This window comes from Anguilla rostrata, chromosome 12 (genome assembly GCF_018555375.3).
Source record: "Anguilla rostrata isolate EN2019 chromosome 12, ASM1855537v3, whole genome shotgun sequence".
Classification (NCBI taxonomy): Eukaryota; Metazoa; Chordata; class Actinopteri; order Anguilliformes; family Anguillidae; genus Anguilla; species Anguilla rostrata.
The window spans coordinates 14,246,645-14,273,412 of NC_057944.1; the positions used below are offsets into that span (position 1 = coordinate 14,246,645).

Here is a 26,768-nt window from a genome sequence, read left to right on the forward strand (position 1 = left end):
AATGAATGATTAGGGAAGTGTGCATGAGGTTCAATGGGGATTTTTCAATGATTAATTGAATTTCAGCTAATTTCCTGAATTGATTGAATTTAGAGAGAACCGAGCAAGACTCTGATGTAGATTAATTTATGCTTCTTAAGTGACCACATCACTTCCAAGATATATCCCTGTGGCACTTCCAAATGTTTTTCAAACATAATATCTAGAACCTGAAAGCTACTCAACGCAAAATACAACAGCAACAATGATATCAACAGCAAACAGCCACCTTGTTGCACATGTTTTTGCCCCTTTGATATAATTCATATCGGAAAATGTGCAACTGTACAAGATTCAAAGTCAATAAAGATGTCCACCATAAGGAATACAATTTTATGTTATACTAGTTAAAGTAATACAAACAAAACCTTACTTTGCTGAACATTATCCAAAGGTGACAAAGTACAGAGTGACACACTTAAAATACTCATGAACTCAGATTGCAAAAGCTAGTATGAAACACAAACTGAATATTAACTTTTTATTCCCCAAACATCCACAGTGCGGCTTTAAAAGTGAATTAAAACAATGGGAGAGCATGTGTTAAAATCAGAATTTAAACATCTGGGCAGAACAGAAAAGGTTTTGTCAGTTGTGTAAAATATGTTCAGTCCCCTGCTACATTACGATGTGCTTGAGTTGTCATTGGGCCCGTCTCTTCACAGCTCATTTAGCTCATCACCTGGAATGGAAAGCACCAATCAGAACAGCCCTTTAATCCAGGCATTAGCGCATTCCCCACACACACGTGCACACACTGACCAATTCAATATTTATGCTTAATGGGAACGAAATTACTCCCGCATTAAAATGGGAGAAAATTCCACTGGTCCCGAAGCGGTTTGATTCAGATAGAGTTTGATGTACGAATTGCTCCCATAAGGCAGGTTGTAATCCAAGCTCTCCTAACCTCCCCCCCCCACCTCCCAGCACTCACAGCCATCTGAGCTTTCACAGGTTTCGTGTATGAGTGCCAAGGGGGGGGGGGGCTGCGCAAGAGAAGGGGAATCACTTTATCTCTGACAGCAGCAAGAGGTCAACCTTTAAAATTTAATCTCTGTGCAAAACAGGTCACACTGACGAATTAAACCAAAGTTAATTTTCATGAAGCTGATGCAACACTTACCCTCGGCACAAGGAGAGGAATATTCACATACAGCTTCATCACCTGAGGCCAAAGAAAAGAGCATGAGTCGGATGGGTGCCTGACATTTGCACAACTTTGTGGGAAATGAGTAGATGCCAGTCCTCATGCACAGTGCACCGTAGGATCCCTGGGCTCCTTCCAATCACTTATTTTATCTGTCATTTTCTCCTTGGTCTTCGCCTGGCCTGGAAATTGATCAACGTCCACCATCTTCAAGGACATTCCAACCAGTTAAATGCTCCTTAAAGGGGCTAGCAGCATGGAGCTAGAAGTCTCCTGAATAATACTTGAGCAAGGACAGACGAGTGCATCCTTTGCGGAAGTATTTTTTCGGAACGCAACATAAATGATCGACCCGTGGATATCCCCCTTGCCATCTGCCACGTATGTAATTGACGTGGCTTCAAACTGACGCTTGACTGAACGAGGACGTTCAATTTGCATAATATACGTTTCATTGATTCCTCCGTCCTTGCGTCTTTTCCCCGCTTCCTTTCTTTGCTTCCTCCAATGGGTGGAGATGAGCAACAAGGAAAGGATGCAAGGAGGTAAAAATAAGCTTTTGGAATGAGCCCCTTATTTCTAATTGTGAATGAAAACTCATCTGTCTCTTACTTGTCTGGTAATAGTCATAAACCTTGACCACTGCAGGCTTCAGATTCCTCACAGGCATGTCTTCATCTATTAGCACAGAGTACTTCCTCTCTTGTCCCTTTTTGAGCTGGAAATGAAGGTAAATGAATAAACATGCAGCCCTTATTAAAATACACCTCACCCCAGAATTCCACATTCAGCCAGGTGTCACTGATCAGCATGCGATACTCCATGGTGATCTTAGTCTTTCCATGGCACATACATTACGGACAAAATATTTAGGAGAGATAATTTCCTTTATTTCACCCATCACCTGCTGTTGCTCAGTGCTTCCCTGGATGATTGTCAAAAAAAAAAAGTAAATGGCCTTCTCCTCCAACAGTGAATCATGTGTCTGCAACTCAATATAATAAGGCATGCAGACATGGTGAAGAGGTTTAGTTGTCGTTCAACAAAACATTAGAATGGGAAACGTGTGATCCAAGTGGCTTTGACCATGGTATGATTGTTGGAGCCAGACATTCGGCCCCTTAATACCAATTTAGCACCGTCTGAATGCCACAGCATATGTAAGCATTGTTGCTCAACATGCGCATGACTTTATGGCCACAGACTACCCTTTTTCTAATGGATACTGTCTTCCAGTGGCCATTGATTGCATATGTGTGTGTGTATATATATATATATACATGTATCATTTTTGACAGTCATCCTGGGAATCACTGCATAAAACTAAAACACTGGAATAAAGGTTGGTCGTTTGCATCTTACCCCATCCAGGTAAATGATGATGTGTCCATCCTCCTGCTCAACACGTTTCACAGTCTTATCGCCTTTCAACTGCAGACCCAGAGGACATTGTTGTTCATATACAGCTCTAGCTGTTCAATTTGTTACAGGTCATATGCACTTCTAAGCATCTTATAATCATTGTGGTTGGATAAGTACTTAAGCATCTGGTCATTAGATGTGAGTTCAGGTGACGTCACTCACAAATCGTATCGAGTTCTTATCAAGGAGGAATCCAGACAGAATCTTGATGTTAATGATCACCATGTTGGTCTCCTCCCGCCTCCCCTCGTACCTGTCAGAGCCGGTCATGTCAGAAAGTTCATATCACCAACACAAAACAGCAGGGGAGAAGACTATTTTAGGACAGTTGAGAGTGGAGAGAGAAGAGACTGCGATACATATAACAGGTTATGACAAACTAGGCCATATTTAACAGATCAGTGTTGGTAGCTGCCTTGAGTGGCCATTAATGCTACGTCTGCCATTAAGCACAGCTCCTTGAAAGCCTGCCAGAAGGTCAAGTCTCAGAGTACTATTTAAGTGGTGTGGTATGAGAACAAACATATGCACACACATGTGCATACACACATACGCATGCACACACACATATATGCACACACACAAACATAAGTACGCACACACACATGTTCACGCTCACACACCCACACCCAAGTGCACACACACACACACATAAGCACTCACACACGGACACACATACACACACCTCACAGCCACTGTGACAATGAGGGAGTTCTTCTGCGTGCTGTTGCAGTATCCGACGGCTCTGGCGGAGATGTTGAAGGCAGTGAAATCGGGGGGAGGGGGGATATTGTAGTGCAAAGCAATCTGGAAAAGAAACAAGCACACAAACACACAAACGAAACCCATCAATAACGAACGGATCCGGTTTTTCCCGATTCCGGCATTTGTCTCCTTTGTAACGTTAAGGAGCTGCTTGTCTGAAAGCTCGCCATCTGACTGCAACAGGGATCTTAAAGGAAAGGAGACTCCGTCGGCTGCGCCCCCCGCCCCGAGCCGCTACCTGCGCGAACACGCAGCTCTGCCCCTGGGCCTTGATGGTGTACTCCCCGGGCACCTCCGGCAGCTTCTCCTCCTGGTACAGGAGCTTGTTGTGCTGATCCACTGTGAACTTGTGAGTGTAGCCCCCCATCGATTCCACAGTCACCTCGCTCGAACCCTCCGCACTGTAGGTGGCAGCACCGTACAGTGACAGAGCCTGGAGCGCCACCACTGTGTCCTGGTCAAAGAGGGGGGGACACGGTTTAAGAGGTTTGTTTTCTTGAATGTTCTCTCTCTGTACGTCTGTCTAAGAAATCCATTTTATACATAAATTAAAATACAGCAAATATAGAAATGGATGGAAAGAATGCAAAGAGAGGAGAAGAGGAATGAGACCGGGAGGAGAGGACGAGCCAGGTACAGGGGGGAGTGTTTCAGCACCTGCGTGGAGGCAAAGCCCCCGTAGGGGTTCTGCTGCTTGGTCAGCCAGTGCACGATGCCGGAGGCGTAATTCAGGCCGAAATCGGGCAGGGTGGGCCCAGAGAGGAGGGCGAGGAGCACATAGGCGGTCATCTCCACCTCCAGGGAGTCGGTCCGTTTGTTCGACGTCTCCGCACGCTTCCAGTGACGAGATCCCTCTACAGCAGGGACAGCACAGGGATTTCTCACATCCTAAGTTCCCCCTGTTCCAATCTCTCATCCACCCGATTTGCACGCAAATCCATGTCTTTCAATAATGAAAACGAAGAACTGGGAGGAAGGGGTGCTCTAATGAGTCATGAAAAATGGTTGATGGCGTTGAAATGGAAATCACCTGCATTCTCCTGCTAAAACGTTAAGAAACTTTTGAAACATTTTCTTCCCAATTGCTCATCAAAACAGATCATTCAGTCTGATGGGACTCCATTTCTTAAGATATAGATATCAAACCTATTCGCAACATTTTAAAAGTAGGACGCCCTCCCTTTTTGGATTTTGTGGCCATTTTGACAAACGCGACCAATCGGAGAGCAGAGCACAGGTGCGGCCGGTACCTGTGGTTATGGCAACCTTGTCCAGGTGGGTGATGAGTGCCTTCCTGTTCTCCGTGTCACCCGCTAGAGTGAAGGTGTAGGCTAACAGGGCAGTGGTGTACAGGTGATCCATCTGCCCTGCTGCAGCTTTCAGACACGCCAGGCTCTTCTCCACCAGAGGATCCTGACACAGACACCATACAACTCTTATTGTGTGGCACAGAGATCACATGACCCTTATTTTTGTGAGCACAGAGATCACATGACCCGTATTTTAGTGACCAGTGTACTCAGTCCACACAACTCTCATTTTGGTAAATAGGCTACAGAAACTGCAGGACTCTTATTCTGGTGAGGAGGCACAGCCCTTTTACTTCTTTTCACCGAGATGAAAGTCTAATACTTGAACATGTGACTTTCCTTAACTCTTCTTTTCTGCCTTTTACTTAATTCCTTGTTCCTTAAACCAATCCATCATGACTTAAAACATACAGTAGCATGGCAGCTTATTGACAGACATCCTGATGTGATTGATAGTGAGAGACGTGAGAGCTGCAGGCTGCGGGTAGATGTAAGTAATGTAAAATGAAAGTAAACATGTTAAAATAAATCCTGGGCTGTACTCACAGTGGTGTTCTTCTCCAGCTCGAGTAGCGCTGCAGTGATGTAGGCGGTGAGTGACACCTCATCGCTGACTCCCCCCTGCGTGACAGACGGAGAGAGAGCACTGTGTGTACGCCTGTCGTTCAGTCAAAATCCAGTCCAAAACAAGCATCAGACCATCTGAAAACTGCGCTGAGCGTTTCAGTATGACATCATTCCGTGGCACTTAATCATCCAATGAGGTGAAATGTAGGCTTACAGCAAGGAATGCAAATGGAGTGCAAGGAAGGAGTGTTAAAAACAAAATGTGTGTGTACATTTGTCTGAGCTTGCGTGTGTGGCTGTGTGCTTGTGAGAGTGTGTATGTATGAGAGTGTGTCCGTGTGTCTGTGTGTATGTATATGTGCGTGATTGTGCATGTGCGCCGCTTGTCTTTGCCGGTATATGAGGATGAGTAAGTTTGTCTGTGCGTCTGTGCGTGAGTTCAAAAAAGCGATTTCCTCTCTTCCACACAGTCCGCTCAAACTGACCAGGTATTTTCGGACACATCACACACATCACTGTGTGTACGTGAGCATGTATACGAGTGAGTGTGTGCACGTATGAGATTCCTGCACACCCACCTTCATGGCGTTGTTTAATAAACTTCCCACAGAAGAAAAGCAGCCGTTCAGGTTCTGGTGGCTGTGGAGCCAGGTCTTGGCCAGTGTGATGTGGTCTGGGTCCACAAAGATGTACGGCCTCGCTCCTCCGAAGGACTTGAGCACAAACGCGGTGAGCCTGCGCACACAGACATTAGAGAGCCCTGAATCCATGCGCAGAAAACACACACCTCCCAACACCTTTACCCTGGAGCAGCTCTCACGCCTACCGCACAAGCCACCTCAAGTCTGAAACAGAGGAGCTCCTACAGCACGGAGGAGTGGGAGTTTATTCCAGGAACAATTCCTGTGTGTGTGAGTGCGTGTGCGTGTGGGTGTTTATGCATCTGTGTGTTTGTACGTGTGTGTTGTGTGTGTGAGAATGTGTGTTTGTGTGTGTGTACAGTACTGTGCAAAAGGCTTAGGAACCTGTAAAAAAATGCTGTACAGCTAAGATTCTTTCAAAAATAATGAAATGAAAGGTTATAAATATCGAAAAAATAAAGAGCAGTAAATAGTTAAAAACTAAATAAAATCAATGTTTGGTGTGACCACCCTTCGCATTTAAAACTACATAAATTCTCTTAGGTACACTGTCCTGCAGTTTTATAAGAAAATCGGCTGGTAGGTTGTTCCAAGAATTTTAGAGAACTTGCCACAGTTTCGCTTGCTTCTGGCTCTCCGGGTAATCCCAGAGACCCTTGATCAAGTTTTTATCTGAAAAGTAGGCTATTACTTGAAATATTACTTTATTTAACAAAATATAAAAATCTATCTGTAAAATTCACATTTGGAAATCTCAGATTTGCTCTTTTCTACTGACACACTAATTCAGAAAACAAAAATAAACATCTAAGACCAAAAATATACTATATTTTATATTTAAAAATCTAAGGTGCCTATGACTTTTGCACAGTACTGTATGTGTGGGTGTGTTTGTACGTGTGTGAGTGTGTGTGTAGGTGTGCGCATGCGCCTGTGTGTGTATGTATGTATGCCCGTTTGTGCCTGTGCCAGTATATGAGGATGAGATACATAATAAATGTGATTTCTTCTCGTACACACAGTCCGCTCAAACTGACCAGGTATTTCCAGAGTCATCACTCTTGCCAAAGGCACTGTAGGAGCCGTCATCATGTTTGTAGTTCAGCTCACGCTGGTAGCCTAGCACAGAGAGCAAAGTGAGCACACTGAAAATGTGGCACAGGCTTACTCCTACCACTACTCTTCATTTCCAAAACAGCCCAGGAAATCATAATGTTATGTAATCGATTAAAAAGACCTTTCATTTAAATTTGTTAGCCAAATGACTATCCGAATCTAAAACAGTAACCCCCTCTTCTGCTAGTGCGGGATCCTTTCAAAATCAAGTGAAATTTGAATTTCTCAAACGAACGCCCCATTTCCTCCAGCGGAGCTCGCAGAGGACCCCCCACTCACCGCTCTCCAGGAACTGCACCGCCCTGTCCTTGATCTCCTTGGTGAGCTGCTTGGTGCTCTCCAGGTACTTCATGATGTAGATGTTGGGGGCGAACAGCACCATGTTCTGCTCGCCGCAGCCGTACGGCATGGCCAGCAGCTTGTCCAGGTTCTGCATGGCCCGGCCCATCAGGTCACCTGTCAGAAGCCACCGGAAAGGGCCATCAGCGCTGCGCGGACGCTACCTGTCCCCCTTCAGCGAGATTGTACCCAGCATGCACCTGGTGCAGCGAACAGAGCCGCTGCTTTAACGCCGCGCTGCGAGAGGCTCGCCGGGCCCGGCCGGGCGCAGCGGGTTTGGCTCGCCTTATTTTTCCAGAATGATCCGGAGCTGCGCTGAGCGCGGTAATGAGGTCTGCAGCCCGCAGTGGGGCTCAGACACGGAGACGGTTCTCACCCAACACAGACACGGAGGCCTTCGCTGAACCTTCCACAAACACCTCGGGCAGCTTCAGTGAGACAGGCTGCTCCGCCGGGCCCTCTGAGAGACGAGGACAGGGGCGAGCACACGCGAAGAAAGAGAGATACAAAGAGAAGGCGGGATAAAGTGACTTGTTCGGTCAAATCATGTACTCAGCATGAAATGCATCTTTTAATCCAACCCAATGAGAAAACAAGACAAAAAGAGAGAAAAAAACTTCAAACATCAAGGAACGATAAGGCAAACCCAATAAACTGGGAATTAAAAGCCAATCTGTACTCAAACAGGAGAGAGACTGCACGAGACACTGTGTCGCACAGCTTAACTGCCTGATTCAGGTGTGTTGACAGTGCACTAGTTTGCAGTGTTCAGTAATGGCGATGTGTGCAGGAGGCTCCAGGCACCAGTAACGGCACAGGAAGGAGCAGAGGAGGCAGGGAGATGGCTCACCTGCAGGACACAGTAGGGCGTTGTGGCTGATGGTCTCTTTGGTACCCTCTGCCTGTGGGAAGGACAAATCCATTACCATGGATCCACTATCCATCCGTGACAATGCAACATTGACTGACACTCCGTTACCCTGAAGTCCTATAATTGTGCCAACTGTGAAATCCCGGTTTCCTCAGGGTTAAATCCCACAATTACTGGATCTGTGCTACCATAGAGTTGGCACGAGGCCTTATAATTACTGAGAGTGTGTTGTAGTGACAATCCATAATTGTGTTAATGTGCGAATAACTCCTGGGACTGTGCTAGCGTGGTGACTCATAAGAGTCGTAACCAGTCCGCTTACACTGAGTGACTGAGAGGGGAGGGGAGCTCACCTCCACGAGGAGTGTGCGGACCACGGTGTCAATTCGTCCCCTCTCTGGGACGGTGGCCACCTCGTTTCCACACAAGTCCTCGGTCTTCAGCGCTTCTGCGCTCACTTTAATGCTAACCTCACCTGGACGGACACATTAAATGCTACACTGTAAAATCCTTACTTTTGTGTGCATTGGCAAACACTGGGCAGTTTTACGATTAAGTCCCACGGCGACATGCTTGCATCAGTGCTGTGAGCACGCATGACATTTAAAAGGAAATGACTGGCCAGAGTTGCTTTCAGGTTTAAAAGCCACCTTTCCATTTTTGCACATTAATTTCCAATGTCAACAACTACCTAATAATTTGGGCTCAAGTATCATAGCATGTTAGATCAGAGGTTTCCAAACTTACATCTGGGGAATCCTCTGTATACTGGCTTTTGTTCTAACCACAATTCTGTTGTCCTTCTCTTTCGTAGCAATTATTCCAACTGGGTTCTGATTAGAGCCCGACCGATATATCGGTTTAGCCGATATATCGGCCATTATTTGACTTTTGACGACATCGGGATCGGCAGTTATGCAGCCGATGTGTCCCGATTTTTAAATAAGTATAATAAAAAAAAACATTGATTATTTATCTGTACTTGTCTGTTCGAACGTTGTAATTGCTATTTACTAGAAGTATCCAGTAGAGGAAGCTCTAATACAAGTGTGAATTGCAGCAGCTGACGCACTACTTCTGTAATAAGACGTTTGTCACTCGTGCCTCATTCAGTATTCTCCACTGCAAGACTTGTCTGCACAGATTCGATTGCCCCAATAAAGGCATGTTTATCAATCCTCATTATCAAGCGAGCGAGCTAGCTAACATATTTGGTTCACTTTAGCAAGCTAGCTGGCTAGCAAGCCTTTAAGAAGTGGCAGTGAGCACATAAGCAGCGTAGGATCTACATTTCCAGAGGACATCGCTGTATTCTCAAATAAATAACCAGCCAAAATAAAATGGTGATTGGATGCATCACACATGTTTTTTTTAAATCTGAGATAATGATATTAGCTACTATATGATGCCGTGTCAATAGCCAACGCGTTATTGCAAGCGAGTGTCATCTAGTCATGCGTCATCGTAGCAAGCTAACCAGACAGTAAAAACGTGGATCATTTTAAGCCATGTTATCTAGCTTTGTCGTGATAACATGAGAGAAGAATTGCTGTTGGAGAAGTGAATCAACCAACACTTAGCGCGGGTACCTGCACGAAAGCGCATTGTAGTTTTTTTCACCACCAAATTCTTATGGACAAGCCTCACGTTACGTATTTCATCCAGTCAATTTTGTTTCATCTAACGTTACACCTGATTCACTCATTAGCTCCGCTAGATAAAGTCTTACTCATTGAGATAATGTAGTAGGAATAAAATAAGAAAATAGAATTCATTTAACTTACTGAGAATAAATAATAAGAAATAACGAGGCTATGTCAATAGCTAATGCGCTATTGAGAGAGAGTGTGTCATCTAGTCACGCCTCAGCGCATTGTAGTTTTTTTCACCACCGAATTCTTATGAACAGGGAAACTAGTTCTGATCACAGTGACCATGACCATGGACGGTCTTACTCAGAGTTATCACGGAGTGGTCACAATGAGCAGAGGCTCACCGGACCACATTGACTTTAAACGGAGACAGGGCTGTTACATGATCACAGTTGACCATAAGCCTCACCCAGGGCGGTGGGTGTGATGATCCAGCTGAAGGTCCGGCTCTCCTCTCCACACAGGCAGTGCGTGTACTCGCAACCTTCACAGGGCCGGGCTGTAAACTGCGTGGACTCTGCCAGGCTCAACTGGACCTGAAAGCACACCGGAAGGGGTGCCCTGTCAGAGCGTGCTCATTGCGGTGCCCCAAAACTAAGTCAGTCTGAGTTAACCCCTTGCCTCCCCACCTTTAAGAAGTAACCCTACGTTAGCCTACTGTTCTAACTGAGTCGCAAACATGCATGTGAGCAAAACATTTCAAGCAAACACGGCATGAATTCTTTCACAAATGGAACACAGAGCATGTCCTATTAACACTGGCGATTGTCGACAAGAGTACCAGAGTTGTGCCAATGAAAGTCAACTGTACGTTGCTGCAGTGGGGCACTGCCTTTTAAGAATCCCCAGCAGTCTCCGGGTGACCCGTACCATGATGCACTTGGAGAGGTAGTTGAACACGGTGGACTTGAGAGTGAACACCTCTCCCCGGATGACGGAGTACGGCAGCGTCAGACTGACGAAGAAAGGCTGGAACGCGGTGAGGCCAACGGTGGGGGAGAGGCCAATGCCCACGGGGGAGGTGCACAGGGCCCCTGCCGCCCACTTCGTTATTGTGTCTGGAACGGTCTTCTCCATCTTTGCCACGCCTGAATCTCTGCAGAGAAACAAAATTTTAAAAAACCCAAAACAAAAATCTGAGCATCCCGAGAGACCACCCATGGGAGTTTCCTGTTCTGCAGTCACATGACGCACCCGACTGGTACCAGATCCCAGATCCACGTCTCAGGGAAGTAGGTGCGGACCGTCTCTTGGGGCGGCTCTGGCTGACCCTGACTAAGAACTTTCGCCCCCACTACGTCCGAGCGCTCCATATTGAACGCCATGGGAACAGGTCCTGAGTCCGCAACTAAATAGTCCACATCCATAGAACCAAAGAGAAAAATATGCAAATGTAAAATTTGCTTAACCAACAATAATGTATGCTTGTATGGAAAAAGCTCAATACAAGGTACAAGGCTGAATGAGAATCATACCTGAATCATACACCACCCTAGCATATGCAATTTCATAGCAGTCTGTCGGTTTTTTCACGTCAGAATTGGTCAGGATTTTAATTCCAACATCCTGCAAGGAAGGGTTCATTTTAAACATTGTCTAACAAGATTCAAATTTCCGCACCAGCAAACCTCAGGTTTACAAACCCACCTTAGGACAAACATTACAGAGCGCAGTCTCAAACATCCACTTGCAAAGCTAATTAAAGGTAATATTATGAATGTTTTTGCAGGGTTTCTGGCTGCCCGTGACTTCTGCGTAGGATACTGTTATGCTTAACATTACCACACTGAATACAATGCTGTACAGGAAGGTGACTGACCTTAAAGATGTTGTACACATCTTGTTTCTCATTTACAGGGTGATAATAACTGGATCGCTTGCTCCTGCCGACGGGCAGGTCCACCGCCTCCCCGTCCAGCACATCAGGCACAGGTGGGCTGGTTCCATCTTCATTTTCCACAGGTAAAATTTCCACTATGGTGGAGGTGGAATTTTCAACAGGAGGTTCCTCTACCACCGTCTCCAAGTGGTCTATTGGGCTAATGCAGGGATAAGGTTCGTGATCTTCCACACTGTAAGGATATCCCGAAAGCTTCTGAACTGGCAGTTCATTGTAGACCTGAGGACCGAGAGAGTAATCATGTGATTTAGTTGACAAAGTGTGCCACACAATAATTTGAAAAGGGGCTGATAGGATGTGGAGTTTGGAGACTGCAATGGACCATTGAAAATCATAAGCTTAGGGGGTTGGGGTTGTGGTTGGGTTGGGCTGCAGCTGTGGCTGGGGGTCAAGGATTTGGGCAGTACTTTGGTTTGAGACTGTAATTGTGGTTATAAGTTTGGGGTCAAGGATTGGGGCAGTGCTTTGGTTTGAGACTGTAATTGTGGTTATACGTTTGGGGTCAAGGATTGGGCCAGTGCTTTGGTTTGAGACTGTAATTGGGGTTATAAGCTTGGGGTCAACGGCTGTGGTAGTGCTTTGGGTTGAGGCTATAATTGTGGCTCAAATATGGGGGTCAGGGATTAGGGTTGTGCTTCTTTGTTTGAGATTGTTGTCATAGGCGGAGGTTTGGAGTTGGGGGTTGAGGACTGGGTTAGTAATTTGTTTTAAGTTGTGGTTGGCCATTGGGGTAGTGCTTTTGATTGAGGTTGTGTTTGTGGTTGAGGCTGTGGTTGTGGGTCTGGGATTGGGGTAGCAGTTTGGGTTGAGGTTGCAGCTGTGGTTGACTTACGGTTTCCACATTCAGTTCTCGCCCTGGTTCCATAAGCAGCACGCTCTGGTCAATGGCCCTCAATGAGCACAAGGATCCAGCATGGGCGCTGAGGCTCAGAGTCGTCTTCTCCCCTGGCAGCTCCTGGAATGAGCTGAACTTTACAGACACCTGGGAGAAAAGCACGAGCAAAAAGTACCAGTTAAAACTGGATGCTCCCTCCCAATTCTAGCACAGGCACACGATAAGGAGACAATTTTCTACTGATAAGCAGGAAGCATTGGGAGGTGGAATGTAAGCAATTAAAGCAAAACATGATTAGCCATCGAAATAAACAGCTATGAAGAATAGACAGGGCACCCCTCGCTACACAGAATCTATACAGTGCTGAAAGCTAGCCTCAAAAAATGAAGATGCATTCAGAAATGGAAATCAAATCGGAAATTACAGAAATTATTAAAAACAGGAAACAGAATCTTTGTTTTAAAGTAGCGCCAGCATAAGATGAAATTACTTAAAAAGCCTCTAGTTTCTGGGCGTGGCTTGTGATTGTTGGTATTTTTGGGACCAGAGACGAGCAGTGTAGAGCATAGTAGCGCACCTGGAACCACCGAGGGGTTATACTGAATATGTTATCAGTGGTTGTAGTGCAGCTGCATTTATTAAGAACCAATCAAATTACCTCTTTTAATTCCCTTTAAGTTCGGTGCGCATTGCGCAGGGCATACTGCCGTGAAAACACACTGGCTGTGAAGCATGTGCGCACTGCATGGCAAAGTGCTGAAATGAGCAATCGGCCAAGCGGTGACCTGTGCCATACGCCTGCGTGGTCTGCGCAGGCTGCCGGCAAACAGCGTAAATTAGACTGAACTGGCCCCGAAAATTCCGATGAGCTGCCAAAATTGCACCGCACCATTGGATACTGACTGACGAACCCCCACCCACCCCCAACCCCCCACCCCCCTTCGAAATTACCGAACCAGCGCGACACCTCGCAACATGCCATGCGCCAGAAGGAAAACAGAGCCCAAAGTCAGAAGGCATCAGAAGCCCTGGACAGTGTCATTGCACACGAGCTGCCGCTTTGCGCCCTGGGAGGCAGCTGTGTCCTACCTTGTTCTTCAGGCAAAGGTTTATAGGGAAGTCAGCACTGTCAGCCACGGTCTCTCCGTCCGGCAGCACAGTGTAAACCACCACCTGGGCATAGGGCGCCAAATCCGCCATGCGCCGCAGAGAGAACGACACGTCCCCTTTGTTCACTGCAAAGACATTTACACAGCAAGTTCAGTCACATGTATACAAGTACATACACACACACACACACACACTCACTTACTCAATCACACACACTCACTCACTCACTTACTCAATCACACACACACACTCACTCACTCACTTACTCAATCACACACACATGCACACACACACACACTCACTCACTCACTCACTTACTCAATCACACACACATGCACGCACGCACACACGCACACACACTCACTCACTTACTCAATCACACACACATACACACACACACACACCCACACACACACTCACTCACTCAATCACACACACATGCACGCACGCACCCACACACACATACACACATGCACACACGCACGCATGCACACACACTCACTCACTCACTCAATCACACACACGCACACACATACACACACACGCATACACACACATGCACATACACACAAGCACATGCACACACACGCACACGTACACACACACATGCATACACACACACAGACACACACACACATTCTTCATCTGCCCACATACATAGCCAATACGGAAAAAGCAGGGAAATTACAGGAAATCTATGTAACAATCAGTACACACTTATGGTAGGGTTTGGGGTCAACTCATAATTTTGGAATTGATTCCAGTTCAATTGAATTCATTTTTAAGACATGAAGCCCTCACTAATACACCTCTGCCAGCTTCCAAAACATCTGTTACATATCACAGACAGTGCTGGTACCATTTTAAATATGACCTTAGATGTCAGATGTCAAATAGTGTTGTGAAAGCATAATACATAATTGCATTTCCTTAATCATTTTTTAAAATAATGCTTTCTGGTAAATGTCTTTTTCAAATATTTAACAATGAAATGAAATGAAAATTAATTATCACAGATGACAAAAAACCTTGAAAACATAAATATAATCATATAGGCATAGAAGTTTTTATTAAATTGATTTCCATGTCCTCATTCAAATTTGTACTTGAATTCATTCATTCAAATACAAATTCTGTATCCTGTCACCATTTTTAATTCCAATTTAAATTCTAATACAATAATAAATTGGAAGTTATTACCAATTCAGTTCAGGATAAGCCCCAACACTTGTGCAACTGGAAACCCCAGCGGAAGGAGGGTTTCAGCTGCCTGCAGTTCCTGCCCTGCTCTGCACATTTCTTAATCCTTTTACTTTGAAACATTAAAAGAACCCCACAACTTTATATCCCACTATTTATCTGGATGGCTAACACTTTCTTTTGTGTTTTTTGTAAAATGTTTGCTTGACTGGGAGATTGATTTAAAAAATGTTTTGAGTTCAATGGTAGCATCACCTTGGCCTTCTTTCACCGACACCGGGAGACGACCATGTTGCGCGACCGTACCTCTGGACAGGACCTGTGTGACAAAAAAAAAAAATCAGACACATACGGAGGGTACAGAGCTTGTGTCTGCCGCAACTCTGGTCTCCGTTTTACATTACAGACATTTAGCAGACACTCTTATCAGTTATTCAGAGCAACTTGCATGACGTTTTACATGGCATCTACATAGCATCCATTTAAACAGCTGTATATTTACTTTGGCAATGCAGGCTAAGTACCTTGCTCAAGGGTACAAGAGCAGCATCCTACTCCGGAATCAAACCTGTGGCCTTTAGGTTACAAGACCAGTTCCTTAGCCATTATGCTACACTGCTTTCTATCCAGTTTGGAAAACCTATTCACAGCTGTTGGCCCATTCAATCCCCATAAGCAGAGGGTACCCTGATGACTGAAATCCTCCCTCCCCAGGCAACTATGCCGTCACAATTACGGAATGCTCTCCAGTCAAGATTTGATTCAGAGTGGTCCTTGGCAGGCCAGTTCCTGCTAAGCCACTCAAAATCCCAAATGGGTTCCATCATGTCATGAGCCCTCTCATTCCAACTTTACTCAGTTAATATCAGTCCTCTGTAACTACACATTCTAAACTCTCACTCCTTTAACTGGAAGTAAACACTGAGTGGCAGAACCAAAAAATAATTCACCAGATAGAATATGCCCAGGGATTTCTGCTCCTTCTCCAGCTCCTCCCCCTGGATGATGTACTGAGCCATGATTGATGCATCTGTGTCACATGACAGCTTCCCTTTGATGGCCTTCAGTTTAAGGAAACTCTTGCTCTTTGAATAAAAGGGTTTCACCCACATCTGAGCAGACCTGTAGCTGGGTTTGCGAATGTGGCGTACATAGTCAAAGTCCTCTTCCTGTTTGCGATAAAACGCCTGTGAATAGATGGACAGAATGGCTATTACAGGACAGGACAATAACCTTCATAACAGATTTTAAAAGCTGACAGTGCCCATCCAAATATTCAGTAGGCTCTTTACAATACATTTGCAAGCAAAAACGGCAGTACCTTCCTTGCAGAGTGAAGAATAATAAAAAAAAAAACCATGGAGTGTAAAGGTCTCAAACCTGCACATTGACACCCATCGATGTCCAGGGGGTAGTGTCCAGACTGAAATAAGCCACACCCATGTCATCTGCGGTCAAAGTCCAGTTCTCAGACTTGCCACTGTAGCTGGTGACCAGCAACACTGTTTCATTGGCCAGGGGGGTCGAGTCTGGGCCCGTCACTTTGACCTGAGAATAACAACCACAGGGCCGACCATGCAATCACTCTGCTGCACTCCAACATCACCGCGTGTCAGCATCTACAACACACTCCAGCTACAAAGCTACAGGTCCGAGCACTGGCCAGGATCAACAGTTCTCAGCGTGATGACACAGGTAATTCCCATGAAATGACAATAATCAATACATTTATGTGAAATCAGATATAATCATTTGATTCTGGTGAAATTATGAAAGTCTGCAGTTGTGTGTTTTCTGTTCCCTTACTTGTCTCTCTCTGTCTGTGCCTGCAGGTTGAGTTGCAAAAGAAACCAGTTCATTATCTGATCAGTCCCACGTGGATAACCTGAATTTCAGGTGATAAATTCAGCCCCTCCCTGCCTGCATGGTGTTGCTTGTTCTTTGGCTTTTTTCCCCATTTTCAAAACAAGATTTCATCATGTCTTCCTAAAAGATCATATACAATGTCCAGCAGGATTTCCATACTGGATTTAAAAAATATATATTTTTTCAGGATTTTATAGAATTTTGACATAAATGCATATTAATTTTGGAAATCTGTACTTGTGTTGGAAAGCACTGTCTTGACAGAGGTTAACTAGGTAAGAACATTATTTGAATATCTTTACCTATTATTTAATTGTCTGCTCTCACTGTCACTTAAACATCTTTTTTTGTCAGGAATAATATTTATGAAGAAGTGCATTGGACAAATGGATAAAGCTTGGTGCCCATCCACTTGAAATTGAAATCTTTTGTAGGACAAGTACAGTAGTTCATACAGTTAGTACAGTCAGCAGCAGTGAATCAAAAGTATTGGGTTGTATACATTTATATTACAAAATGATAAATGTTTACTTTAAAAAATATATATTGTGTACAACACATGGCTTTATTATTTTCTCGGGCTAAATTCAAAGCCAAATTAGTTACTTAGGCACAAAAAGGCTAAAATACTATTGGTGACTATATGATGATTATGATGATTATTATAATTATAATTATTATTATTACTATTATTGTGAGGGGTGAGAAGTTGTGGTCCTGGGGGGGGGGGGGGGGGTGTATGCAGGCTTTGGTTTCTGCCAGTAACCCTGGCTAAATGAGCTAACTGGCTTTTTACACCAGCATTGGTTTATTTGTAGATTAGATCACAGTAAAATGTTTCTTATAGAGACACAAAAACTTTGGCTGTCATTCATGCCCTTATCAAATAATCTAAAATGGCAAGTTAAGTAATTAAGGCCAGAAGCTGAAGCATGAAAACCTTCGTTGCCCACCTCTGTATTAGATAGCTATCTGAATTCTGTTTCAGCACAGTAAAAATTGCTGAATAATATCCCGTAAGAATGCATTATCAAGATCCAACTATCAGCTTTTCACTTAGGTTTTACACAACCAATGGAAGAAAGGAGTGACAACTAAAACTGTGTGTTTTTTTGTGTGTTTATGACATATTTTTATAAATACACACCCATGCATTTATAAACATATATTTTTATAAATACACACACATGCATTTATAAACATATATTTTTATAAATACATACACATGCATTTATAAACATATATTTTTATAAATACACACACATATGCGCACACAGTCCTCCGGGTGGATAAGAGACATTACCTTTCCCTCAAATGGGATACCCGGCTTGTAGGCCTGTGGTGTTTCTTCAAAAGCCACTGTAACGATGTCACCGGTGATGCGCAAACTACCGCTGCCCTTCAGGGTCATACCTAACAGAGCCGTACAAAACACACCATTGTTCAGACACCTCAGTGCACAGGGAAACATTACAATAAGTTTAAATAAACATTACAATATGCTTAAATAAGCCAGGGTTTACAGGAAGAAATTACAATAGGAAATTACTTCTGGTCATGTATTTTGATGGAAAATTTCTTACGGTCATATTCACAAATAATGCATACCTGTTCCATACTCCTCCATCTCACTTTCCACTTCCAAACTGTCTTCATACCCCGTAGCATTCAGAGCAAACTGAGTCACATTAATGATCTCAGTGGCACATCCAGTCTTGTCAGTCTGGGAGAAACAGTAACATTCTCAAACATTCGTCCTCTGCCAGATCTTCAGCAGACCTTGTGCTAATCAAGCTGCAAACAAGTCAACTTACTGTACATCACATGACTAGCCTTAAGCACTTTGTAAAATGGGGTAAACTGAGCTCTTTCTCACACCCTAAACTCAAACCGAAAACTGTTTAAGCTCCACACAGTGCTGTGCCGTAGGTGTACAACTGAATCAATGGGGGCCCTGTTTAGTGCAGTTTAGAATGTATCAGTGGTACAGAATGTTTTCACACATGTATTATGGGAAGACAGGATTTATAGGATGAAATTATGACAGGAAGTGACTTGTGGTCATGCATTTTGATGGGAAATTGCTTACAGTCACACATGCAACATGGTGGAACATTACTCACGGTCATGCTGTACTTATTGCAGATATCACTGTGCGACTCTGGTAATGAATACCAGTAATATCTGAAGCGTTGCCGGCACACTACCGCATTCACTGACCCCAGGACCGGCTTCCCATAGGTATATCTACACACAAACAACACTAAATGTTTATTTCATAATAAGACAATCCAAACACTAATCACACGTAACACAGAATATCACTGTGGTGAAAGATGAATCTTTGTAAACCATATAGCACTTACTTCCCACAAACTTTCAATTTTGCCTGTGTGTCCAGGATGGTAATAACGTTTGGAAGATGGACTTTGACCTCATACTTGGGTAGGACTGCATGCAACATACAAAAATGACATTAGAGCTTTCGCACAACCAGAGCAAGAGGACAGTCATACACTGAAAAGTACAATTCCTGTAGTATATTACTGCCAATATAATTCCTAAATATGGTGCTATTTCTTTAAAAAAAAAAAAAAAACATTAAAAATATCCATGAAGAATCCTTGTCCACATTTTGGATGAATGTACGATAGGTTCCATTCCACGGATAACTGATTTTGTTCATTAAAAGAAATTTCTCTCACCAGAATGCTGTAATTTTTTAATATATTTTCATTGATTTAACTGCATGATTTTATTTCAAATAGTTTTGTAATTTTACCATATTCTTTAATTTCAAAGGTGTGGGTGATTTGGTCTCCTTTCTCGTTCCAGACCGTAATGACATAGGTCCCCTGTGTGGCCTCAGGAGACATGGGGTTAGAAAGGTCCAGAATCCCACTGGTGGTCGACCTGTTCAACCACTGAGCGATGCGGTTGGAATTGGGATCCTGTTGACAGAGGAAAAAAGAGGGATGGGGAGGAGAAGAGCAAGGGTGAGGGCTGAAGGAAAGGTGGCTTAGTGACTCTAATACATGTTAATATATTAGCAAGGGACGGACAGCCCTGCAAAGTGAAACCATCCCTGGGCAACGCTACAGAGAATGAGGTGCCATTTAAGACAGAAATGGTACTTATTAGTTTACAGAACAACCTAATGTTAGTTTTTACCATATACCAAAAGACTACCCCATTCGTGTAGTATGGTGGCCAATTGTAGGCCATATTGGCTACTGCAAGTCTTTCCTCCACAGGAAAATACAAAGACAATAATACATATTTTTAAATCTACATTTTTATAATTAGCCCTGTAATAGAGACATTAGTACACAAAATATCACCACTAATTGTATTATTTCTCAACTATTGTAACTGATAACTTCAGCTATAGTAATTATTGTCCAAAAAGGACAAATAGCGTGTTAGCTGATGCTTCCATTATGACTAGAGTATTCTAATAGATTAAGGCAAAGCTTCTGAATCTTGGTTCTGGGGTTTTCTGTACATGCTGGTTTTTGTCCAAGCCAATCCCTTAATAAATGAAGTAACTGTAAGCATACAAGTATGTGCTTCCAAGATTTATATTAACTTGGCATTGCTACAAATTTGGCATTGCTACAGGTCTATGTATGATTCAAATAAACATCTGGAACCATTAATAAAAATAGCCATTTTATGGCACTTTATCGTCGCTCTTTGATCTTTTAACTAAATGAGCAGGGTGAATAGATTGATACTGAACTCATCAAGCCTTTAAAAGAAAAAAAAAGAACAATTCTGTAGGCCAGTGATTAGCCTGTATGTTGCCTCCAAAGCAAAGTCCAACGTCCACTGCTCTGCTTCATCATACTCTCAAAAAGAATTTTAAAAAATAGCCTCATACCCTTCTCAAAATCACTCAACATCACTCAAAATCACATATGCTTGCTTTTCATAGTAAAGCAATGAAACCTACACATTTTCAGTCTGCTTGCTTCATTATATAAACAAGTCAAAACAGACTTGTTACCTAATTAAGTTAAGCACTGCAAGCAATAGTGTGTAATATAGCCTAATGAAACGACATATATATATATATATATATATATATAGGGAGCTATTAGCCTACATTTACACACCTATGCTATTGAGTGGCATATAAAGTTAATGTAGAAACACCATTCCCCCAACCCAATATTCATTATTTGTTTAAAAATTCAGCCTGACCTGACCTGACCCAATCGGACCCAACCTGAACTCCCCGGACCCCAGCCGGTTCAGGTGAAAAATCAAAACTCTAGGCTGATGTTACGTTTCACTTCATTTTCATGCTTCCAGTATTATAGACTCCATTATGGCTTTGTGTTCACTCTGTCAGGGGTATGTAACATTGCTCGGTTTACAGGCTACAGCTCAATTAGGAGTTCATTAGGTGCAGGAAACAGCCATTTCAGCTGGAAAGTCAGTGTACACAAGGGCCCCCAGGAATGAGGTTAGGAGGCCCTGCACTAAGGGTATATTACGACTGAGGCTTGCAGTTTGGCTGTAATTATAGTAAATGCAATAAAAAAATACAGTAAAAGCAAATGTACTTGTGCCCTGTTCATCTTACCTGCAGTTCCACAGTTCTGTACTGCAACAGAGAAATAAACAGTTAAATTCAGTTAGTATACTGAGCTCATGTACATTCATCAGCCTCCTCTTCTTTCCACACAACAATGTGCTTGCAACATTCACCGTTATCTTCTGTTGTACAGGCCTTGGTCTGCTGTTTATTTAGAAGCATTGATCAAACAGGATCAGTACAACTGAACCCTGTGTGTTGACCCCTTTCAGCCACCTACACTTAAACATCGTGCTCTACGGCCCACACATACGCTGAGTCAGCACTTTGTACTGACAGGAGTCCTCACAGGTCTTTCACTTTGGAATTTTCTCTTCATTTTTGAATAAATTAAGTTCCACCTAATTTAAAGGGTCGCGCAAAAAGAGTAATGTCACTTTGCCAGGATAACCAAACGGAAATGTCCCATATTTTCCCTTCTTTTCCCAAAATGTACTAAGGAAAAGTAAAACTAATTCAACCAGCAGGGGTAATACCAGAGGTATACAACAGAAGTCCTGGTCATTAAACCTTACAGTCATGAAAGTTTAATCGTTTATTTTTACATATTTATGTGTGGGGCCTTACTCTTTTAGTTAATCCTTAAATATTAACATATGTACAGTATTTGAGTCTCACTACACTCACACTTTAGGCACAATGAAACCTCCTCCTCATTTCCCACATACTCTGAAATAAAACAATAACTGTTCTTACCTCTTGGTTGTAAGGCAGAAAGCTGGCATCAAGAGACACAACACGAAATTGGACTGGGGGAAAAAAATAATAATAATACATTCAAATTTCTGAAATCAGCACCAAATATTTAAAGTTTCAATACATGCATCCATCAGACCAGTCCAATGACCAGAAAGAAAGTCATCGTAAAAATATGAGGTGTAACTGTCGAAATCCATTGTAAAAAAGCCATAAAAGAACCGCTCCATATGCATGAATACCATGATCTATTAGATCCATTCATTACTAATGCTCAATGTTACACTTTCCCCAGCTGTGGAATTCCAAAAGGCAGACAGAATTACCCTTCTGGCCAGGCTTGTACACGGGTTTGTCTGTCTGGATGAAGGTGATGAAGCTGACGGGTTTGATGAGGATGTTTGACTTCTTGCTCAGGGACTCCTTCTCGCTTCGCACAGCCACGTGCACGGAAACCACCGTTTCCTCAGAGACAACGGGGACCTGGGGGCCAAACAAGCACAGTAACAAAGAATCAAAACTTCCATAATGATAACAATCAAGCAAAAACAGGGAACACTCCACAACAGGAATCAGAAGGTATATCAGTAAGCTCAGTGACCTGAAAAGCAGATAAGACATGTTTTGTACGAGCAGACATATAACACAGTATTGGCTACCATTATGCAAGACAGACTACTGTTTATTCTATAAAAAGAGTGATACTTACTTACACAAAGAATACAATTTCATCATGTACAGAAACAATTACTTTGAATTTTGAAGCTTGTGTTGGAGCAAAGTTGAATGCAACTTTGCAGATATGATGCATTAATAGTTTCAAATTATTCCAAACTGATAGAAATACAATAATCTCACTGAAGTGGAGGCACACAAAAAAGTGTCTTTTCTTCAGTGTCACTAAACCTGTAAAATGCTTATTATTTTTCCAAGGTTGTCTATTTTTATCTCGGTGAGTGTTTTCTAGTTATTTTTCAATTCAAATGTTTCGCCATAAATTAACTTGACCCCTGAGCTTCAAGATAATACCACAGTACACATGACCTTTAAATGTAATCCTGGTAAATCCCCGTACTGTGTGAAATTAAAAGGAAATGCCACTGAGCACTATGGTGGTCTTCAGCTTCATCAAAGTGACCACTGTCAATGCTTGAAATTCAGCCACATATTTTTTTCTGTTAGACAAATACTTTCTCTTGTTTTCAAGTTTCTCTGCTACAATACAGCTTGCTTTTGAATGCTCTCTAATGTACGGCAATACATAGCACATGCTTTTAAAATTCATTCAGCACCATCAGAGGTTTTTCCCTTGTGTTAATGGCCATTAAATTACCAACCTGGTCACCAGATACTGAAATCAGCATAGCAGGACAAACACGCTAATCTAGCAAAAAGCTACTTTCTGATGCAATCTCCTCACAATAGTAACTCCAAGTTCACTGTTGTTTTGGGAGGTGCTGTTAAAAGCAGTGAAATACACCACTCCCATGCACACAAAGAAACCACCACCTCTGATGAGAGGAGTTAATACTATCAGCAGAAGGTCCAGCTGCTGTCCTAACGGCAGAATGTCTTGTCTTACTGGGCTTGTAATGCAAAGATTGCATTTTTTATTCCTACCAGGAGCACTGCCGTTGCAAGTACTTAGGTATTTGTATTGCTGCAATGTAATGTAAATGCAATTTGGTCTGAGCAAGCACATGAAACATACATATCTGTTTAATGATTGTTTGGATGAACCCACTATCTGTTCAGTCCACATCTCAGCATTAGGACTGACAGAAACAATTTTGTAATTTGAACATAACTGGCATGTCAAAAAAGTGATTAATGAAGGCAAGAAAAAAACATTTTTTTTTTTTTTACAAATTGGATGACCAATACTAAATCTGTATCTTTGAACCAAGCAGCAATAAAAATGCATAAATGGAGTCAGACATTATTTGAATCTTGGCTGTCAAAAAAGGGGGCAGATTTTGCGCCATGAACTAATAACAGCGAGATCATGAATGGACGCGCTATGACAAATACTTCAGGGAAGGGAGCGTGAGTAATTTTTCAGCAGAAAGCTCTTGGGGTGTTGGCCCCCCCAGTCTGGTCATTCAACCCATGTTACGTAACCACTAGATGAATGAGAATTTGAGAAAAGCTTGCCACTATTCCTTCACATTTCTGAGCACTTAAGGGGGCGAGTGGAAGGGGGGTCAGGGTTACTTGTGTGCATGGGGGGCTTTTATTTTGTGTGCTCACAGGGGGGAGTTTAATTTGAGTGTGTGTGGGTGTTATTTGACCAGACATTGGAGTATAGATATACTGTTAATTTTTAATTAAATGGTTTTAAAGGCCTGTAACCTATAACTTGGTTTACCCAACACAGACAAATACAATTTTGATAGTGAGCAGGTTGACCTTAAAATTGCTGAGAGAGGGACAGGCTTATGGTTAAAATTCAAAATCTCAGAGACATCAGTTCAGTTTAATTACGTATTCAATTATACATTCCCAGTAGAAAGTTTGATGTAATGTAATGAAACGCAATAGGTGGGTTCACATTATAGAAAATTCACCTGCCCGTCCTAACTGCTGTAGCCCTTTTAAATTTGTCCAGTTGCACGTAAAGCCTTTTGACCGGAGATTGCAGTCTGCCCCATTACTCCACACACTTCCCTTTGGTGAAACTGAAAGAAACTCAGTGACTGTCCAAATGAGTTCATTACTGCATTAATTTGAGTCTGTACAACGATATTTTGCGGTCTCAGTACTGCGACTGAGAGGGATTATCTGACCTGGAAAGGGAGGCAGCGGTAGAAATCCTCCTTCACACTTTCTTCCAGCAGCGTCACGTTAGCGTCCTTGGTCTGCAGGGTAATGACGAAGGAGACAGGCTCCTTGGGCGGTTGTAGGTGGGCGCATAGTGTCTCTGTAGAGCCCGCTACTGCTTGGGAGGTTACCGTCACCAAGTAAATTCTTCAGAGGAAAAATAGAATGGGGATCAATGCTGACAAACATATTCCAAATTATGGATATGCCTACATTTACTGAAGAAACCACATACTGAAGACTACTGAGTCAGGAGAGTTCACCAACCTGGCAGGGCAGCCACCCCCCCCCACCCTCTCTCTCTCTCTCCTCTCTCTCTCTCTCTCCTCTCTCTCTCTCTCTCTCTCCTCTCTCTCTCTCTCTCTCTGCAGTCCATGCACATTATGGGACACATGGCCAACAAACTGCCCCATTTGGCTGCCTGCCCCAATCTCCAATTTAAGACTCAACTATGTGAAATGGGGCACCAATTAATACAGCTCTAAGCTGTGTGTGGGGACTGCTAATGAGCTGTTCTACTGCTCTGTTTACAAAGTTTGGGGCCTAATTGCTGATAGGGGGTGGGACAGAATGCAGTGGTGAGAAGAACCATGCAGACACTACGCTGCCAGCACTGAATACAGGTCTCAAAACTGTAACAGGAAAGAACTCATCATAGCGGTCTCTAAGATTGTGTAAGAATACTGTCAAATTTGTGAAGAGCAGAACATACAGATAGGCATATTGATTATATTGACCTCGTTTTTGTAAAAGACCTTTGCACTGAAAGAGGCAGGGACATGCTAGTTTTGGAATCCTCAATGACCTCTCCCCCCAAGATACCAATGTAATCATTCAATGATACTTCCTTCTGTGAGGGCCAGACTTCAATTTTACACAAGAATTTATGATAATTCACTTTATGTTTCATAATTAAATAGTCTTAGCCATATTCAATTGTATAAGTCTGTAGTTAGCAATATAGCAACTGGGAAATAGCCAATTGCACCACATGCCCCTACCCAAAGGTGAGTAAAGTGAGATTACAATGGGAAAATGTGGTATACAATAAAACCTAACCCATTTGAGAGACATGTTAAATCCCAAACATTGTCAAGCCGAAATCCCTTACAGATTCGCTTGGGATAACATTCTTTAGTTACTGGTTTTTAAAGTTCTGCAATACGCTAATTCGCATTGCTAAAATAAGGTAAATCATAACAGTACACGCGCCCAACAAATCGCATTCTGCGTCATTTCAGGTACTGCACATTCCATGTTGATGGCACAAGGTATACTTACGAGTTGTTCGCGCTGCCGGAGAAAACGGTTGGTAGAAACGCAGCGGTATAGAACAGAAGCGCGAGCATGTTGCATGCAAGGTAAAGGCGACCGAAGGAGGAGCGGTCGAATATTTATACGAAATAACTTGATTTAGCTTCCGTTCCGCTTGTGTCCTCCGCTGTCAGTCAAGGACAAAAGAATAGTCATAAGAGAGCTTGGTTATATTGAACAGCTTCTCACACGTCATTACCCTCCTAAGCTGCAGAAACCTCCCCTCTCCTCCCTCTACCTCAAAATTCCGGGAAAGTTCTGTCGTTCTCTGGCCGTCACACCTCCCCCAGTTCATAGGTGGAGGCGAAGTATGCTCTGGCGAAATTATTTGCTATTTAAAAAGAGTGCGCCGAATGATCAAAATGCGTGGCGGCGTTGTGAATTAAAATGCACGCTATAAAAAGCAATTACGTAGTCAACACAACTTTCCCTGCGCTGTGTACTTGGATAAAATGTAACCTAACCTGCTCTGCTTCAGTTAATTCATCTGGCAGGAGTGGTTTAAGTTTTTTTTTTTTTTTTTTTAGTCATTTGACAACAAACTATTTTTTA

At 43.1% G+C, this 26,768-nt stretch overlaps 1 protein-coding gene across 3 annotated transcripts; it reads right to left on the minus strand.

The window, feature by feature from the left end:
- Positions 1 to 358: 358 nt before the first annotated feature.
- LOC135236176 (alpha-2-macroglobulin-like) lies at positions 359 to 26,443 on the minus strand. Of its 3 annotated transcripts, none has more exons than XM_064302400.1 (36): positions 26,184 to 26,443; positions 24,869 to 25,049; positions 22,409 to 22,565; positions 22,083 to 22,135; positions 21,375 to 21,395; positions 19,566 to 19,734; positions 19,150 to 19,234; positions 18,907 to 19,030; positions 18,392 to 18,506; positions 18,087 to 18,196; positions 16,298 to 16,465; positions 15,868 to 16,104; positions 15,173 to 15,236; positions 13,697 to 13,842; positions 12,605 to 12,754; positions 11,692 to 11,991; positions 11,348 to 11,438; positions 11,067 to 11,235; positions 10,743 to 10,968; positions 10,282 to 10,408; positions 8,574 to 8,695; positions 8,200 to 8,251; positions 7,726 to 7,809; positions 7,290 to 7,466; positions 6,932 to 7,013; positions 5,832 to 5,988; positions 5,233 to 5,307; positions 4,627 to 4,789; positions 4,034 to 4,230; positions 3,615 to 3,830; positions 3,297 to 3,418; positions 2,774 to 2,864; positions 2,552 to 2,620; positions 1,802 to 1,907; positions 1,166 to 1,207; positions 359 to 721 (listed from the first exon to the last, which is right to left on the minus strand). In XM_064302400.1, exons 1-36 carry the CDS (start codon positions 26,249 to 26,251, stop codon positions 699 to 701), a joined length of 4,539 nt encoding a protein of 1,512 aa, XP_064158470.1. In that variant the 5' UTR covers positions 26,252 to 26,443; the 3' UTR covers positions 359 to 698. The 3 variants fall into 3 exon arrangements, with proteins under 3 accessions (XP_064158470.1, XP_064158469.1, XP_064158472.1); XM_064302399.1 differs by having other exon boundaries at positions 11,067 to 11,227; positions 11,340 to 11,438; XM_064302402.1 differs by having other exon boundaries at positions 11,067 to 11,220; positions 26,184 to 26,442.
- Positions 26,444 to 26,768: the final 325 nt, after the last annotated feature.